Source organism: Balaenoptera acutorostrata, chromosome 4 (assembly GCF_949987535.1).
Source record: "Balaenoptera acutorostrata chromosome 4, mBalAcu1.1, whole genome shotgun sequence".
Classification (NCBI taxonomy): domain Eukaryota; kingdom Metazoa; phylum Chordata; class Mammalia; order Artiodactyla; family Balaenopteridae; genus Balaenoptera; species Balaenoptera acutorostrata.
In genome coordinates this window covers 78208359-78229667 of record NC_080067.1, presented here as the reverse complement: position 1 = coordinate 78229667, position 21309 = coordinate 78208359, and the positions used below count along the sequence as shown (strand labels likewise).

General features: G+C 33.9%; 1 protein-coding gene across 12 annotated transcripts in view; it reads right to left on the bottom strand.

The window, feature by feature from the left end:
- DLG1 (discs large MAGUK scaffold protein 1) overlaps positions 1 to 21309 on the bottom strand; it is a 288506-nt gene that overhangs the window by 178847 nt on the left and 88350 nt on the right. For all 12 annotated transcript variants that reach the window (XM_057545184.1, XM_057545190.1, XM_057545179.1 and 9 more), the window contains one exon: positions 1638 to 1802. In XM_057545184.1, coding sequence (XP_057401167.1) covers positions 1638 to 1802 — 165 coding nt within the window. The remainder of the gene's footprint in view (positions 1 to 1637; positions 1803 to 21309) is intronic.

Below are 21309 nucleotides of genomic sequence, written 5' to 3'. Positions count from 1 at the left end.
ATGGAGGTGACAGCACATGGGGGAGGGGCACAGGAGAAGATTTTTTTTAAAGACTTTTTTTTCTTATTTACTTAATTAAGTATAGTTGATTTACAATGTTGTGTTAAATACTGCTGTACAGCAAAGTGATTCAGTTATACATATATATATATACATTTTTAATACTCTTTTCCATTATGGTTTACTATAGGATATATAGTTCTCTGTGCTATACAGTAGGACCTTGTTGTTTATCCATTCTATATATAAAAGTTTACATCTGCTAATCCCAAATTCCCATTCCATTCCTCCTCCAACCCCCTCCCCCTTGGTAACCACCAGTCTGTTCTCTATTAAAAGACATGGTTCTTTGAAATTGACCATCCTTTGGCAAGAAGGGTCAAGGGGAAAAAAGGCACAAATAAACAATACTAGGAATGAAAAAGGGGCTACACCTAAACATGCTATAGACATAACAAAATAATAGGACGTTGAGAATATTTCGAAGTAAGTATGAAATGGACAAATACCTAGAAAAACTAACTATTAACTGAAATCTGACTGGTACTATATAATCCATTACAATTTTTAACGAGTAATATGAAATCATCCTTCAAAGAGAATTACAAAACCCACTTCAAGGTTTACAAATAAGAAATGATCCTTATACACAATACATACAACTAACAAAGGATTAGTATCTGGAATATATAAAGAACTTGCACAAATCAGTAAAAAGAACAACCCATTACAAAAATGAAAAAAAATCTTGAGAGGGTATGTCACAGAATAGGAAACCTGAATGATCAATATTATCAAACAGTGAAATGCACATTAAAATCACAGTAAGATACTACTTCAAACCCAAAACAATGGCAAAAATAACAATACCAAATATTGATGAGAATATAGATCAATTAAAACTGTTACATATTGCTGCTGAAAATGTAAATTATAGAACCACTTGAAAATAATCTGGTGTTATCCACAAAGATGTGTATACATAACCTACGATTTTAACAGCATTTTTAATACTAGTAATAATATGAAAATCCATCCATCAAAAGTAAGGTAAATTATAGTATATTCATAAAATAGAAAACTCTAGAGCAGTGAAGATAATGAATCTCAGGCATATAATGTTGACCAAAAACTGCAAGTTGAGAGTAGATGCAGTATAATGCCAATTATATAAAAACCAAAACAGGCAAAAGAAACAATATATTGTTTAGAAAGCTAAATATGTGAAACCAGGACTGTGGTTATTTCTGAGCGGAGAGACAAGGTGATGGCATCAGGTAAAGTCACACACTGGACTTCAAAGATACTGTTAATGCTCTTTTTCTGTACTTACTAATATATTTTTTTTAAAGTTTAAAGATATTTTGATGTGGGTATTTGAAATATAATAGTTATTTCCTTCATGAGAACTTTCAGGCTTAAAGATCGTATCACTGATTAAAATTCATTTATAACATATATTTTTTAAAATGTTTTTAGAATGCTAACAAATACTATGAAATTCCTTATAATTACAAAACCAGAAACATCAAGGGGGGAAAATCCTACATGAAAAAATGGTTCTTTCTAAGCATGAGCTACATTAGTAACAAAAGTAATAAATAATTCATAGCAACAAAATAAAGTTAGTATCTTACCTTTATTGGTGAAATATGAGAGTGAGAAACAAATCCATGGACATTTTCAATTTCTGACAGGTTCTTCTCTGAGACATGAACCAATTCCGGACCTATCACCTCATTAGTGATTTGTGGGGAAATGTGCTCTTGAGGAGCTGTATCTTCATCCTGATACCGGTATTTCTGTAACGTACAGCAAATTATTAAATATGAGGAAGCTCTGAAAAGCAACATGAGTTCAATCCAAATCATGATTTTCATAACTACCCAAATCATAATATTTAACTATATGAAAAGTGTCTTTTACAGTTTAATACATAAAGTCTGAGAGAAATGGTTCTCCATTTTAAAGTCATGCCAATATTTTAATAAACTTATCTGATTATTAAAAATAATTCAGACTCTGGAAAGATGGCAGAGTAGGAAACACCAGGAATCTGTTGCCCCACCTAAACAATAATTACAGAGGCATAATCTGTCTGACGTAATTTTGGAACTCTGGAGTCTGTTGAAGGCTTGCAACCTCAGGGGAAAACTTGGATGTACACTGTGTTTAATTTGGATCAGTTTTACCACCTCTATTCAACATGGTACTGGAAGTCATAGCCAGAACAATTAGGCAAGAAGAAAAAATAAAAGGCATCCACTTAGAAAGGAAAAAGTAATATTATCTCTGTCTTATATCAATAAAGACTCAGCAAAAAAGCTGTTAGAACTACTGAATGTAGCAAAGCAGTATGATACTGCTTTGTATCCTACAAAAGTTGACACACAAAAATCAGTTGCATTTCTATACACAAACAGTAGCATTTTATACACAACCTAAAAATTACAAAAACAATTCCATTTACAATGGCATCAAAAAAAATAAGGTGAAAGACTTGTGCAATGAAAACTACAAAGACTTGTGCAATAATAAGGTGAAAGACTTGTGCAATGAAAAGACCTGTTGAAAAAAAAAGTTAAAGACAACAGAAATAAATGGAAACACATCCCGTGTTCATAGGTTTAAGATTTAATATTGGTAAGATGCCAATACTACTTAAAGCAATTTACAGATTTAATCCAATTCCTATAAAAATCTCAATGACATTTTTTGCAAAATAGAAAAACCCATCCTAAAATTCATTTGGATCTCAAGGGATTCAAATAGTCAAAATCGCCATAAAAAAAAGAACAAAGCTGAAGGACTCACTCTTTCTCATTTCAAAACTTACTACAAAGCTACAGTAATCAAAACAGTTTGGTATTCGCATAAAGACAGACATACAGACCAATGGAATGAAATAGAGAGTCCAGAAATAAACCCTCACATACACAAATTATTTTTCACAAGGGTGCCAAGGCCATTCAATAGGGAAAGACAGTTTTTACAACAAATAGTGCTGCAAAAACTGGATATCCACACATAAAAGAATGAAGTTGGACCCTTACCTAATACTATATACAAAAATTAACTCAAGGTGGATCAAGGACTTAAATGTAAGACCTAAAACAATAAAACTCTTAGAGGAAAAGCTTTAAGACAATCCGTTTGGCTATGAGTTTTTGGATATGACACCAAAGGCAGAAGTAGCAAAAGAAAGAACAGACGAATTTGACTTCATAAAGATTGAAAAATTTTGTGCATCAAATGACTCTAATCACAGAGTAAAAAGGCAACCCACAGAATGGGAGAAAATATTTACAAATCACATACCTGATAAGGGATTAATACCCAGAATATACAGAAAATTCCTAAAATTCAACAAAAAACCAAACAACTCAATTCAAAAATGGGCAAAGAACTCCAAAGAAGATATACAAATAGCCAGTAAGCACATGAAAAGATGCTCAACATCACTAATCATTACAGAAATGCAAATCAAAACTACGAGGTACCACCTCACAACCACTGGAATGGCTACTACTAAAAAAAGCCAAGGTCCTACTGTATAGCACAGAGAACTATATTCAATATCCTATGATAAACCATAATGGAAAAGAATATAAATAAAAAAGAATGTATACATATATATTTATAACTAAATCGCTTTGCTGTATAGCAGTAATTAATACAACATTGTAAATCAACTATACTTCAATAAAAAAATTATTAAAGAAAAGAAAGACTGGTTAAAAGAAAAAGCAGAAAACAAGTGTTGGTAAGGTGTAGAGAAATTGGAACACTTGTGCACTATTGGTGGGAATGTAAAATAGTACAGCTGTTGTGTAAAATAGTATGGTGGTTTCTCAAAAATTGAAAATACAATTACCATATGATTCAAGAATTCCACTTCTGGGCATATACCCAGAAGAACTGAAAGCAGGGTCTTGAAGAAATATTTGTACACCAGCGTTCATAGTAGCATTATTCACAGTAGCTAAAACATGGAAGGAACCCAAGTATCTACCAATGGGTAGATACATAAGCAAAATGAGGTGTATATATGTATATGTGTGTATATACACACACACACACACACACACAAAATGGAATATTATTCAGCCTTTAAGGAAGGAAATTCTACTATATGTTACAACATAGATGAACCTTGCAACAGTACGCTAAGTGAAGTAAACCAGTCTCAAAAAGACAAATACTGTATGATTCCACTTACATGAGGTACTTAGAGTAGTCAAAATCATAAAGACAGAAAGTAGAATGGTGGCTGTCAGGGGCTGGTGGGAGGAGAGAATTGTGAGTTACTGTTCAATAGGCACAGAATTTCAGTTTTACTACACTAAACGTTATGGGGATGGATGGTGGTAATGGCTGCTCAACAATGTGGATGCATTTAATACCACTGAACTGCAAACTCAAAAATGGTTAAGGTGGTAAATTTTGTTATGTGTATTTTTACCACAATAAAAAAATAAATACAAATAAGACTTCAAAGCTAGGTGAAAAAGAAACCTGAATACCGATTTGTCCATTTTTTACCCAATGTTAGCTGAACACTTTGTCTCTAAAGATACAGCTGTTTAAGTGAAGTCAACATAAAAAGCCAAAGTTGTTCAGCTAATTAAGTCTGGTCTTCTTACTCAATTAACTTGTACAAAAAAAAAAAAAAGTCAGCCTTTTCAAATTCTAACTGAAAATTAATTACTACATAACAGTGTTTTTCTTTTACTTATAAAAGAATACTTGTTTCTTTCTCTCTCTCTTGTATGGGCGCACGTAGAAAACCAAATCTACCTCACACCATACACGAAAGTAAAGGTAATCATAATTATAGGAACTGGGAGAAAATAAAAGTGCTTGTTTCTCAAATCAGGCTGGGAATGTGTATGCACATATACAAAAACAAAACAAACTTAGATACTACACCCCCCCCAAATTAAACACACATATAAAGAAAAGACACAAAAAAGGTACAATAGAAACAAATGTTTCTAACAATAAACAGGATTATTAGCCACTATAAGCTGGCTTTTAGAAATCACTGAAAAAAAGAGTCAGCAAACATTAATAAAGGGATATTCACAAAAGGCATACAAATGGGTCAGTAAACTTATAGGAAAAACATGCTCAACTTTTTTAGTAAGTAAGAATTACAGTGCCAACATTCAGAGAAATGGGCATAAATCATCACATTCCTGGCAGAGGTCTTTTTCTGGTGGGCAGTCTGGCGAAATGTTTCAAAAGTCCTGAAAATGTTTCTATTCCTCCAGTAATTCCACCTCTAGGAATTAATCTTAGAAGATATAGCATTAGTGAGGAGCATAAATATTTGTTGTATATAGATAAACATGTACATTGTAAAATATATTTTAAAAAACTTAGCTATGAATTTGCTGAAAGTTATTATACAACTTCCAGCATCACTTTTTAAACATCCTTCTGTGAAATGGTACAATTACATGGAAAACAACAATCAGGCCCACATCAACATCAGCTAGTTTATTTAACATGATATAAGAAACCTGTTTTTACATGTAGACTTCAATTATTTTCAAAAACAATGAAAAGAATTCACTAACTTTATCCTGAGTAAGGCTGAAGTTAACAAGACATACTTACAAAACTTAACGGGTTATATGCTCAATTGAGTGAAAGCAAAATTTAAGTATTCTTATACCTTAGTAGTAGACACACTATAAGGAAGGAAACTTGATACCATGTTTTCAAACTTTAAGGATACTCTACAACTTAGTATGTACTTTAAGGAGAGATACATGCGGAAGGATATTCCCTATAGTACAGTCTGGAATAAAGAAAAACTGGAAACAAGCGGCCTATCAATAGATTTTTTAAAAAAATTATGGTACAGTCATCCTAGGAAATGTTATGTGGAAGTTAAATTGGGTAAAAAGCTACTTATTCTAACAGAAAAAGATGAAGACACAATTACTGAATGAGGAAAGCATGTTTCAAAGATAACACACACAACTTGAACATTTTAAAACAAAGTGATAGTGTATTTATATATGTGTACGTATGTATTAACATTATATGCACATGCAATATGTGCGTGTGAAGTATATCCATGAATGTCCACATGCAATTTGGGGGGTCTGAAAAGATTTAAAACAAGAAATAGTTCATTCTGAAAAGTAAAGAAAGAAATCACTAAAAATTTTATGTCTTTTATGTATCTTTTAATGTATGTTGCCCCTTGATCCCTTTTTATTCCTTATAATTACTGAGAAACTCAAGGCATTTAACCTGTAGGGTCCCCAGTATAATCACTTCATATTCATGGGACCATTCAGTGTGCTCCCTTGGCTTCTGTACTTCCTGCTAATTGGCAGCTGAATGTAATAGCTTGATCAGTCTCATGTTCAATCCTTTTGGCAAGACTATAGATGGTACTATGTCCTTCTATCAAGGAGCACATAATGTCTGGTTATATCTTTTTGTGATGTTCAGAGCTCTTGATACTCAATGTCTGAATCAATTCATTCAATGATGGTTGCAAAGTGATGACAATCTAATTCTATTATCCTTTTTATTTATTAAAAGATATATGTATACAAAGAGTAAGTCTCTTCACTTACTATTTGGTTACCTATTGGTATGATTCACACATGAATAACATGTCCTTTTATCTACTAGTTTTCAAGACAGATAAAAAACTGGTTCCCTATCATCCTCCTAAAGCAATTAGGAGGTTTTTATATATCAATCAACGCAATTCCGATCAAAATGCCATCTGGCTTTCTTCAGAAATCGACAAGCTGACCCTAATACTCATAAAGAGTTGGAAAGGACCCAGAATAGTCGAAACAGTTTTGAAACAGAAGAAGAAAGTGGAGGACTCACACTTCCCGATTTCAAAACTTCCTTCAAAGCTACATGAATCAAGATTGTCATACTGGCATAAGGATAGACACAGAGCAATATAATAATAGAATTAAGAGTCCAAAAATGTATCCTTAGATTATGGTCAACTGATTTTCAACATGAGTGCCAAGACAATTTGATGAGAAAAGAACATTTTTTCAACAAAAGATGCTGAAACATCTGGATGCAAAAGAGTTAAATTAGACCTCTTTCTCATACCATCTATAAAATTTAATTCAAAATGGATCAACACCTAAATATAAGAGCTAAAACTATAAAAGTCTTAGAAGAAAACATAAGTGCAAATCTTTTTACCTTGTATTAGCCAATAAGCAACCAAAGTGGGGGGAAAAAACCAGATAAATTTGACTTCATACAAATGAAAAAAATTTTGATCATCAAAGGACATTATCAAAAAGGCAAAAAGATAACCCACAGAATGGGAGAAAATATTTGCAAATTATATATTTGATAAGGCTATTCACAAACAGTACATAAGGTAAGTATCTGGTAAATATCCAGAATACATAAGAAGTCTTTCAACTCAACAATAAAAAGACAACCCAATTTTAAAATGGGCAAAGGATTTACACAGACATTTCTCCAAAGACGATACACAATTGGCCAATAAGCACATGAAAAGATGTTCAACATCGTTAGTCATTGCAAAAATGCAAATCAAAACCACAATGAGATATTACTTCACAGCTACCAGGATGGCTATAATCAAAAAGACTGACAAAACATATGTTGGCAAGGATGTAAAGATATAGGAATCCTCAAACAGTGCTGGGAGGAATGTAAAATGGTACAGGCACCCTAGAAAGCACTTTGGCAGTTCCTCAAAAGGTAAAAAGAGTTACCATATGACTGAGCAATTCCACTCCTAGGTATATATCCAAAAGAACTGAAAACATGCATCCACACAAAAACCTGTACACAAATGTTCATAGCATCACACTTCATAACAGCCCCAAAGTGGAAACAATCCAAATGTATATCAATTTATGAATGAATAAACAAAATGTGGTATATTCACACATTGAAATATTATTCAAATATAAAAAAGGAATTAAGTATTTATACATCCTACAACATGGAGCTTTGATTACATTATGCTAAGTGAAATAAGCCAGATGCAAAAGGCCACATACTGTATAATTCCACTTATATGAACATATGTTCAGAACAGGCAAATTCACAGAACCAGAAGGTAGATTAGTGTTTTCCAAGGATGGGGTAGAGGGAAAATGGGAATCAAGTGCTGTGGGTATGCAGCTTCTTTGGGGTGTGACAAAAATGTTCTGGAATTAGTTAGTGGTGACGGTTGCACAGCCTTGTATACAGAACTGTACAGCTTTAAAAGGGTAAGTGTTATGGTATGTGAATACTTTAAAAATTATTATAAAATGATGGATTACACATATATGATTGCTTTACATCCACTAAAAATGTCCTTTTTGATGCTGAAATTGTCTTATCTCTAGCCAGGAGAATCTCTTAATTTTCTGAGTTCCCTTGTACTTGGCACCTTTAAGAAAGCCTAATAAAACAAAATACAGTTACCAAAAGGAAAATTCTATTACTTATTAGTGATTCAAAAAAAAGGGATTACTTTGGTTACAATTATAATTTGAGAAAGTATTTCCAAGTAGCTTTCCAGGCCCTCTATTACATTGCACAGCCAACATTCATTTGTATTTCTTACTACCTAAAGGTTGATCTCAACCTATTTTCAAAATAATTTTAACATAAAATTTCATATAAACACTTTGTTAACACAGTTAGAATGCATAAAACTAAGCCTCCTACTGTGGTCCAAGCATAACTTATCTAACACCTACACTAGAAAATAATTACAAAATGGGGATGAGAGAGTAGGGATAAAGGAGGAAGGGGATTTTAAAATGACTTTAATAAGAGCATTTTAAAATGATTGTAATAAGAGCATTCTAAATACATTTCCCCATCTTTTTTGTTTTTAAGGCTTGTATCCTTAGTATAAAGCCTTCTACTGTCTTTAATCTAGAAAATATAAAAAAGAACCAGTCAGACTGAAGAATAACTGAAACAAAAAACACACTAGAAGGAATTAACAGCAGACTAGGTGATACAGAAAAACAGATGAGTGATCTGGAAGATAAAATAATGGAAATCACCCAATCAGAACAGCAAAAAGAAAAACAAAAAAAATGAGAACCGTTTAAGGGATCTCTAGGACAACACCAAGCGTACCAACATTCGTATTACAGAAGACACAGAAGGAGAAGAGGGAGAGAAGGGGGTCGAAAACGTACTTGATGAAATTATAACAGAAAATTTCCCAAACCTGAAGAAGGAAACAGATATCCAGGTATGAGGAGCACAGAGGGTCCCGAAAAGATGAACCCAAACAAACTCACGTCAAGACATATCATAATTAAAATGGCAAAAATTAAAGAGAGAATTCTAAACACAGCATAAAAGAACAAAGAGGCTATCAGCTGATTTTTCTGCAGAAACCTCGCAGGCCAGAAGGGAAGGGCATGATATATTTAAAGTACTAAAAGGGAAAAACTTGAAACCTAGGATACTATACCCAGCAAGATTATCATTTAGAATTGAAGGAGAGATAAAGAACTTCTCAGAAAGGGACTTCCCTGGTGGTCCAGTGGTTAAGATTCTGCCTTCCAATGCAGAGGACACGGGTTCGATCCCTGGTCGGGGAACTAAGAACCCACGTGCTGCAGGGCAACTAAGCCTGCGCGCCACAACTACTGAGCCCACATGCCACAACTAGAGACCCCGCGTGATGCAACTACTGAGCCAGCACACCACAACTACTGAGCCCATGCACCACAACTAGAGAGAAGCCCACACACTGCAACAAAGAGCCTGCATGCCGCAACAAAAGATCCTGCATGCTGCAACTAAGATCCAACACAGCCAAATAAATAAATAAATAAATAAATAAATAATGTGATAGATTTATCACATTAAAAAAAAAAAAAAGCTTCTCAGACAAGCAAAAACTAAAAGGTCCATCAATACTAAATCTACCTTAAAAGAAAGGTTAAAGGTCTTCTCTAAGTAGAAAATAAAAGCCTATAACAAGAAGCATAGGAAAGGAAAAAATCTCACTAGTAAAGGTAAATATTTAGTAAAGGCTAAGAATCAACCACTAAAATAAGCTGATATGAAGATTAAAAAGAAAAAATTATTAAAACAACTATAATAATCAGTAAAGGAATAAACATGAAGATGTCAAATAGGACATCAAAAACACAAAATGTGGGGAAGAGTAAAAAATGTTCATCTTCTACAATGTGTTTGAACTTAAGTGACTACCTGTTCAAAACAAGTAGATATAGTTACAGGTCAAGATATATGAGCCACATGGTAACCACAAATCAAAAACCTACAATAAATACACAAAAACTAGAGAGAAAGGAACACAAGCATACCACTAAAGAAAATCATCAAATCACAAGGGAAGAAACTAAAAGAAAAAAAGGACAGAGAACTACAAAAACAACAAGAAAACAAGTAATAAAATGGCAATAAGTACATACCTATCAATAATCACTTTAAATGTCAATGGACTAAATGCTCCAATCAAAAGACATAAGGTGGTTTTCTGGATGAAAAACAAGGAAGGCCCATCTATATGCTGCTTACAAGATACACACAGACAAAAAAATGAGGAGATGGAAAAAGATATTTCATGCAAATGGAAACAAAATGAAAATGAGGACTGTAATACTCCAATCAGACAAAATAGACCTTAAAACAAAGTCTATAACAAAAGACAAAGGACATTATATAATGATAAGGGGAATCAATACAAGAAAAGGGTATAACACTCATTAACATATATGCACCTAATACAGGAACAACTAAATATATAAAGCAAATATTAACAGACATAAAGGGAGAAATTAACAATAATACAGTAATAGTAGGGGACTTTAATACCCGACTTACGTCAATGGATGGATCATCCAGACAGAAAATCTATAAGGAAGCAGTGGTCTTAAATGATACATGAGACCAGTTGAACTTAATAGCTAGCTACAGGACATTCCATCCAAAACCAGCAGAATACACATTCTTTTCAATTGCAAATGGAATCTTCTCCAGGATGGATCACAAGCTAGGCCACAAAACAAGTCTCAACCAATTTGAGAGAATAAAAATTGTATCAAGCATTTTTCCCAACTATAACAGTATGAAACTAGAATCAATTACAGGAAGAATAGTGGGAAAGCACAACCACGTGGAGACTAAACAACATGTGACTGAAAAATCAACAGGTCAATGAGGAAATCAAAGAGGAAATCAGAAAATACCTTGAGACAAATGAAAATGAAGACACAACTTTCCAAAACCAATGGGGTGTAGCAAAAGCAGTTCTAAGAGGGATATTTATAGCCACCTCAAGAAACAAAAAAAATCTCAAACAACCTAACCAACCATCTAAGGGAATTAGAAGAAGAAGAACAAAAAAAGCCCAAACTCAGCAGAAGGAAGGAAATAATAAAGATCATAGAGAAGATAAATAAAATAGAGAGCCCCAAACAACAGAAAAGATCAATGAAACCAAGAGCTTGTTTTTTGAAAAGATAAACAAAATTGATAAACCTTTAGCCAGACTCATCAAGAAAAAAAGAGAGGAGCGAAATAAACAGAATAAGAAATGAAACAGGAGAAATAACAACTGATGTCACAGAGATACAAAATATCTTAAGAGAATACTACCAATAATTACATGCCAACAAACTGGACAACCTAGAAGAAATGAACAAATTTCTAGAAACATACAATCTTCCAAGATTGAATCAGGAAGAAACAGACAAACTGAACAGACCAATCACTAGCACACTAGCAGTCAAAGTGAATTTGTATAAAGATGAGATAATATCTATCCTTCTCAAACTAATTCCCCAAATTGAAGAGGATGAAACACTCCCAAATTTATTCTACAAGGCCACCATTACCCTGATACCGAAACCAGAAAAAGATACTACAAATAAGAGAAGTACAGGCCAATTATCTCTCATAAATATAGGTGCAAAAATCCTCAACAAAATATTAGCAAACCAATTTCAACAATATATAAAACGAATCATACAGCATGATCAAGTGGAATTTATTCCAGGGATGCAAGGGTGGTTCAATATTCACAAATGAATCAGTGTGATACACCAACATTAACAAAAGGAAAGATAAATAAAAAATCACATGATCATCTCAATAATCGCAGAGAAAGCATCTGACAAAATTCAACATCCATTTATGATAAAAACTCCCAACAAAGTGGATATAGAGAGAATATATCTCAACATAATAAAGGCCATTTATGATAAAACCACAGCTAACATCATACTCAACAGTGAAAAGCTGAAAGCCTCTCCTCTAAAATCATGAACAAGACAAGAATGTCCACTCTCATCACTGCTATTTAACATAGTATTGGAAGTCCTAGCCACAGCAACCAGACAAGAAAAAGAAATACCAGGCATCCAAATAGCAAGGGAAGAACTAAAACTGTCACTATCTGCAGATGGCATGATACTATATACAGAAAACCCTAAAGTTTCCATGCAAAAACTATTAGAATAAATGAATTAAGTAAATTTGCAGGAATACAAGATTAATACACAGAAGTCTGTTGCTTTTCTATACACTAATAATGAACTATCAGAAAGAGAAAGAAAACAATACCACTTGAAATTGCATCAAAAAAATAAAATAAAATACCTAGGAATAAACTTAACCAAGGAGATGAAAGACCTATACTGTGAAAACTGTAAAATACTGATGAAGGAAATTGAAGATGATACAAAGAAACAGATATTCCATGTTCTTGAATCAGAAAAATATTGTTAAAAGGTCCATACCATCCAAAGCATTCTACAGAGTCAATACAATCCCGATCAAAATACCAACAGAACTAGAATACATAATCCTAACATTTATATGGGACCACACAAGAGGCCCTGAAGTGCCAAGGCAAATTCTATGTGATTCTTTACAGGAACATTTGCTGACCCCGGATTTAAACTAAAAGCAATCAATCAGATGATATAATGAAATTAAAGACTACATTTACAACAGAAGCAAAAAAGGTATGCCTAGGAATCAATAAATCTAAAGTATCCAAATGTCCAACTTTACCAAATACAAAGGTATACCATGTTCTTGGCAAAGAAAGCTAAGACACCAACAGTAGTTAAATTAAAAGGGAGTACTTAAAAATATTCAAATAACCCAAAAGGAGGCAAGAGAAGGAGAACAAAGAAGCCTAAGAGAGAGGGTATAAAGATGAAAAAAAATTTTTTTAATAATAAATAAAAAGCAGATACTAATCTAATCTTATTGATAATTATAGTAAATGCAAATAGACCTAAACACTAAGTAGCATTTATCAGAATGGATAAAAAGGCAAGAGATGTACTTTATACATACAGAGATAGGGTGAAAGTATATGAATGAAAAAAGATATATCCTATAAATTGTAAGCATAAGAAAACTGGAGTGGCTACACTGATATCTGATAAAACAGACTTCAAGAAAAAGAGCATTACCTAAAGAAAAAGAGATTTCAAAATGATAAAAATGTAGTTCACCAGGAGATAAAACAACCATAAATGTGTGCACCTAATCACAGAGCCTTAACATACACAAGCAAAAACAAAATCATTAAAGGGAGAAACAGACAATTCCACAATCTTAGTAAGAGATTTAAACTCTTTGATCAGGAATTGATATAACTATACAAATGTCAGTAAACCTAGACAATCTAAACTATCAACCATCTTGATCTGATATTTATAGCTCGCTATACTCAACAACTGAAGAAAATATATTCTTTTTGTTGTACATGATGTTTGCCTAGACAGAACATATGTAAGATCATAAAACAAGTCACAAATTTAAAAGGACTGAAATCATAAAGAATTTATTCTCTGACCACTACAGAACTAACTTGGGAACAAACAATAAGACATCTAGCTAAAACTCCTAATATCTGAATAATAAACAACATACTCCTAAAACTCATGCATCAAAAATGAACTCAATAAGGAAATCAGAAACATTCTGAAACTGAATGATAATGAAAATAAAACAGTTTTAAAATTTGTAGAATGAAGCTAAAGCAGTACTGTGTAGTAAAGAATTTAACTTTGCCCAAAGAGAGGTTTGGCCTTTGTCCTCAGCTTCTGGAAGGTAATCTCTAAACCCCTGGAATATCCTACCTGATATGAATGTCTTTGCCAAACTGGGGGCTTTGTGACACACCAGATAGTATAACCATGTAATTTATGGTGGAGAGTTTGGATCACATATTATCAGCTTAACCTCTAGGAGGGGCTGGAGATAGGTCAGTATCATGAGCAGGCACCCATATATATGTGACTGGGTCCCAATAAAAACTCTGGACACCAAGGCTTGGGTGAGTTTCTCTGGTTACAAATATTCAGTGTGTATTGTCACACATTGCTGCCAGAAAAGTTAAAGTCGTCCATGACTCCACAGAGAGGACACCTGGAAACTCCTCATTTGTAACTCTCTCAGACTCTACCCCATGTAACTCTCCCTTTGCTGATTTTAATTTCTATCCTTCACTATAATAAATCATAACCATGAATATAACAGCTTTCAATGAGTTCTTTGAGTCCTCTATTGAATTACTGAACCAAAGAGTGGTTTCCGGAACCCCTAAACCTACAACTGCTTTCAGTGAGTTCTTTGAGTCTTCTATTGAATTACTGAACCTAAGAGTGGTTTTGGGAACCCCTGCACCTGCAACTGGTGTCAAAACTAAGAGTGGTCTTGTGAATTGTTCCTGAACTTTACTAGCACTTAGAAATAAATTTGTAGCTTCAAATGCTTATACTAGAGAAGGAAGTTTAAAATCAGCGACCTAAGGATTCACCTCAAGAGGCTACAAAAAGAAGACTAAAGTAAACCAAAAATAAGAGAAAGAAGAAAATAATAAAGGACAGAAATCAAGGAAGTTGAAAACAGACAATTGAGAACATTAACAAAGTCAAATGTTAACAAACTGAATAAACCCTTTTTCTAAACTGGTAGAGGAAAAAGAGAATACAATCACCAATATCAAGAACGAAAGAGAAGTTATCACTAAAAAAAAACCCTACAAACTTTAAAAAGACAAGAAAATAACTACAAACAACTTGAGGCCAAATAATTCAACACGTTAGATGAAATCAAGAAATTCCTTGAAAAATACTATTTTCCACACACAATATCTTGACACAACATGAAAACTAAGTGTAAAAGGCCCCATATCTATTAAAAAAAACTGAATTTGTTATCAAAATTCTTCTACAGAGAAGTCCCAGATGGGAATTCTACCAAACATTTAAAAAAGAGATGACATTTTTACACAAATTCTTTTAGAAAACAGAGACATTTCCCAACTATAAGACCAGCACAGCCTTAATATTAAACCCTGACAAAGACATTACAGAAGAAAATGATGAACCAATATCCCTCATGAACACATGCAAGAAATCCTTTTAAAAAAGTAGCAAATTCACTATGAAAATGATAATCCAAACAATAATACATCATGACTAAATAATTTTTATCACAAGGTTAATTTAACATCTAAAAAAAAAAGTGTAATTCTCCATACTAACATAATATAGGAGAAAAACTACATGATCATTTCAACATGTGGAAAACATATGACTCAATTTAACCCAAATTCATGATAAAACTCTCAGCAAACTAAAAATCCAGAAAAATCTCAATCCAATAAAGGTCATATACAAAACCCCACACCTAACCCATCTAATGATGAAATGCTGAACATTATCCTCATTAAGATGGGGAACAAAACAAAGGATTCTCATGCTTCTTATTTCTATTTAACATGATGTTGAATGTCCTAACCATGGCTAGAGGGCAAGTAAAAGAAATAAAAAGCTTAAGAGCCAGTAAGGAAGAAGCAAAATTGTCTCTATTTACAAATGACATGATTGTTTACACTGAAAATTTACAAAGAATTTACAAAACTACTAAAACTAATAGTTGAATTTAATAAGGTTGCAGGATACTACGTTAAGCAATCAAATTGTATTTTTTTCCTAGCAAAAGCAAATAATTGGAAACCAAAACTTTCAAAAAATTCCATTTACACCAACTCCAAAAGAGATAAAATATTTAGGACTAAACTGTAACGAAAGATATGCAAGATGTCTTCACTGCAAATTACAGAACATTGCTAAAAGAAATTAAAACCTGAAGAGAGACATAATATGTATGTGGGTTGGAAGACTCAATATTCTTAAGATGTTTGTTTTCTTCCAATGATCTATAGATTCAACGCAATCCCAATAATAATTCCAACACACTTTTTTTTTTAATTTTATTTCTTTTATTTTTGGCTGCATTGGGTCTTCGTTGCTGCACGCGGGCTTTCTCTAGCTGCAGCGAGGGGGGGCTACTCTTTGTTGCAGTACATGGGCTTCTCATTGCAGTGGCTTCTCTTGTTGCAGAGCATGGGTTCTAGGCACACGGGGTTCAGTAGTTGTGGCTCGCGGGCTCTAGAGCACAGGCTCAGTACTTGTGGCGCACGGCCTTAGTTGCTCCGTGGCATATGAGATCTTCCCGGACCAGGGATTAAACCCGTGCCCCCTGCATTGGCAGGCGGATCCTTAACCACTGCACCACCAGGGAAGTCCCTCCAACACACTTTTTGTAGAAACTGATAAACTGATGGCAAAATGTTAAAAATGCAAATGACCTAGATTAGCCAAATCAAATTTTTAAAAGAAACGATGTTGAAAGGCTTACACTACTTGATGTCAACACAGTGTGGTATTGGTCAAAAGGTGGACAGACTTATCAATGGAACAGAATAAAGAGTTCAGAAATAAATTTACACATATATGGTTAATTGTTTTTTGACAAAGTGCAATACAAATTCAGTGAGGGAGGGAAAAAGGCTTTTCAACAAATAATGCTGTAACTACTGGATATTCATACAGAAAGACATTAACATTGACCCTTACCTCACCTCACATGCAAAACTGATTCAAAATGAATCACAGACCTAAAAGTAAAATCTAAAACTATAACATTTCTAGAAGAAAATATAAGAAAACAAATTGCAAACTTTGGGTAGGAAAAGATTTATTATACAGAACACACAAAACAATAATAAAAACATTTCACAACCTATGCTTTATTAAAAATTTTGCTCTTTAAAATCACCACTAAGGAAAGGAAAAGGCAAATTACAAAATGAGAGAAAATATCTGCAATAAATAAATCTGACAAAGGACTCATATATGAATATAAAAAGGCCTTTTACAACTCAGTAACAGGAAGACAAACAATCCAGTTTTTCAAACTGGGGAACAAATTTATATAACATTTCATGTATTCGTTTCCTAAGGCTACTGTAACAAAGTACCACAAACTGGGTGACTTAAACAGCTTAAACAACTGAAATTCATTATCTCACAGTTCTGGAGACTAGAAGTCTGAGATCAAGATGTTAGCAGAGCTAGTTCCTTCTTAGGACTGTGAGGAAGAATCTATTCCATGCCTCTCTCCTGCTTCTGGTGGCTTGCTGGCACTCTCTGGCATTCCATGGCTGTGGATGCAGCACCCAGATCTCTGCCTTTATCTTCACTTGGCATTCTTGCCCGTCTCTTTGTCCAAATTTTCCCTTGCTATAAGCACACCAGCCATATTGGATTAATGCCCACTATAATGACCTCATTTCAAATTAATTATATCTGTAGAGACTCTATCTCCAAATAAGGTCACATTCTGAGGTACTAGGGGTTAGGACTCTAACATATCTGTTTTTCTGAGGAGATACAACTGAACATATAACACTTCTCAAAAGAAGAGCTACTAATGCCAAACATGAAAGGATAGGCAACATCACAAGTCATAAGGAAATGTAAAATAAAACCAAAATGAGATACTACTGCATACCCACTAAAAGGGCTAAAACTTTTTTAGAAAAGTCAAGTGTTGGTGAGAATATAGAGCAAGTGGGATACTCATATACTGCTAGGATATGAAAATAACCATTCTCATACCTAGGATATGAAAACAACTGTTAGATATCCAAAAGAAACAAAAACTGCTGTCCACAAAAAAACTTGTACATGAAGGTTCATAGAATCTTTATTCAAGATAGCCAGAAACTGTTAACAACCCAAATGTACACCAACAGATATGAATAAGGTGAAATATATCCATCTGTATAGAATATATCTCTGCAAAACAAGAAGCAAACTACTGACACAAGCAACAACCTAAATGACTCTCAAAAGCCTTATGCTGAGTTAAAGAAGCCAGAAACAAAACAGTACTTACTGTATGAATTCATTTATATAAAACTTTTGAAAATGTAAAATTATTTATTGCAACAAAAGGTAGATCAGTGGTATCTGGTAGGGAATGGAAAGTTGGATGGAATGCAAAGGAGCACAAAGAATACTTTTGGAGTGGAAAACTTGCACAACCCTCTTAGACAGCCTCATCCACCAGAGGGCAGAGAGCAGAAGCAAGAAAAACTACAATCCTGCAGCCTGTGGAACAAAAAACACATTCACAGAAAGATAGACAAGATGAAAGGCAGAGGGCTATGTACCAGATGAAGGAACAAGACAAAACCCCAGAAACACAACTAAATGAAGTAGAGATAGGCAACCTTCCAGAAAAAGAATTCAGAATAATGATAGTGAAGATGATCCAGGACCTCGGAAAAAGAATGGAGGCAAAGATCGAGAAGATGCAAGAAATGTTTAACAAAGACCTAGAAGAATTAAAGAACAAGCAAACAGAGATGAACAATACAATAACTACATGAAAATGAAAACTACACTAGAAGGAATCAATAGCAGAATAACTGAGGCAGAAGAACGGATAAGTGACCTGGAAGACAGAATGGTGGAATTCACTGCTGCGGAACAGACTAAAGAAAAAAGAATGAAAAGAAATGAAGACAGCCTAAGAGACCTCTGGGACATTAAACGCAACAACATTTGCATTATAGGGGTCCCAGAAGGAGAAGAGAGAGAGAAAGGACCAGAGAAAATATCTGAAAACATTATAGTCAAAAATTTCCCTAACATGGGAAAGGAAATAGACACCCAAGTCCAGGAGTGCAGAGAGCCCCATACAGGATAAACCCAAGGAGAAACACGTCGAGACACACAGTAATCAAACTGGCAAAAATTAAAGACAAAGAAAAATTATTGAAAGCAGCAAGGGAAAAATGACAAATAACATACAAGGGAACGCCCATAAGGTTAACAGCTGATTTCTCAGCAGAAACTCTACAAGCCAGAAGGGAGTGGCATGATATACTTAAAATGATGACAGGGAAGAAACTACAACCAAGATTACTCCACCCAGCAAGGCTCTCATTCAGATTCAACGGAGAAATCAAAAGCTTTACAGACAAGCAAAAGCTAAGAGAATTCAGCACCACCAAACCAGCTCTACAACAAATGCTAAAGGAACTTCTCTAAGTGGGAAACACAAGAGAAGAAAAGGACCTACAAAAACAAACACAAAACAATTAAGAAAATGGTCACAGGAACATACATATCGATAATTACCTTAAACGTGAATGGATTAAAAGCTCCAACCAAAAGACACAGGCTTGCTGAATGGATACAAAAACAAGACCCATATATATGCTGTCTACAAGAGACCCACTTCAGACCTAGGGACACATACAGACTGAAAGTGAGGGCATGGAAAAAGATATTCCATGCAAATGGAAATCAAAAGAAAGCTGAAGTAGCAATACTCATATCAGATAAAATAGACTTTAAAATAAGAATGTTACAAGAGACAAGGAAGGACACTACATAATGATCAAGGGGTCAACCCAAGAAGATATAACAATTATAAATATATATGCACCCAACATAGGAGCACCTCAATACATAAGGCAACTGCTAACAGCTGTAAAAGAGGAAATCGACAGTAACACAATAATAGTGGGGGGCTTTAACACCTCACTCACACCAATGGACAGATCATCCAAACAGAAAATTAATAAGGAAACAGAAGCTTTAAATGACACAATAGACCAGATAGATTTAATTGATATTTATGGAGAGTCCATCCCAAAACAGCAGATTACACTTCTTCTCAAGTGTGCACGGAACATTCTCCAGGATAAACCCATCTTGGGTCACAAATCAAGCCTCAGTAAATTTAAGAAAATTGAAATCATATCAAGCATCTCTTCTGACCACAACACTATGAGATTAGAAATCAATTACAGGGAAAAAAACATAAACACAAACACATGGAGGCTAAACAATACGTTACTAAATAACCAAGAGATCACTGAAGAAATCAAAGAGGAAATAAAAAAATACCTAGAGACAAATGACAATGAAAACACGACAATCCATAACCTATGGGATGCAGCAAAAGCAGTTCTAAGAGGGAAGTTTGTAGCTATACAAGCCTACCTCAAGAAACAAGAAAAATCTCAAATAAACAATCTAACCTTACACCTAAAGGAACTAGAGAAAGAAGAATAAACAAAACCCAAAGTTAGCAGAAGAAAAGAAATCATAAAGATCAGAGCAGAAGTAAATGAAATAGAAACAAAGAAAACAATAGCAAAGATCAATAAAACTAAAAGCTGGTTCTTTGAGAAGATAAACAAAATTGATAAACCATTAGCCAGACTCATCAAGAAAAAGAGGGAGAGGACTCAAATCAATAAAATTAATAATGAAAAAGGAGAAGTTACAACAGACACCACAGAAATAAAAAGCATCCTAAGAGATTACTACAAGCAACTCTATGCCAATAAAATGGACAACCTGGAAGAAATGGACAAATTCTTAGAAAGGTATAACCTTCCAAGACTGAACCAGGAAGAAATCGAAAATATGAACAGACCAATCACAAGTAATGAAATTGAAACTGTGATTAAAAATCTTCCAGCAAACAAAAGTCCAAGACGAGATGGCTTCACAGGTGAATTCTATCAAACATTTAGAGAAGAGCTAACACCCATCCTTCTCAAACTCTTCCAAAAAACTGTAGAGGAAGGAACACTCCCAAACTCATTCTATGAGGCCACCATCACCCTGATACCAAAACCAGACAAAGATACTACAAAAAAAGAAAATTACAGACCAATATCACTGACGAATATAGATGCAAAAATCCTCAACAACATACTAGCAAACAGAATCCAACAACACATTAAAAAGATCATACACCATGATCAAGTGGGATTTATCCCAGGGATGCAAGGATTCTTCAATATACTCAAATCAATCAATGTGATACACCATATTAACAAATTGAAGAAGAAAAACCATATGATCATCTCAATAGCTGCAGAGAAAGCTTTTGACAAAATTCAACACCGATTTATGATAAAAACTCTTCAGAGAGTGGGCATAGAGA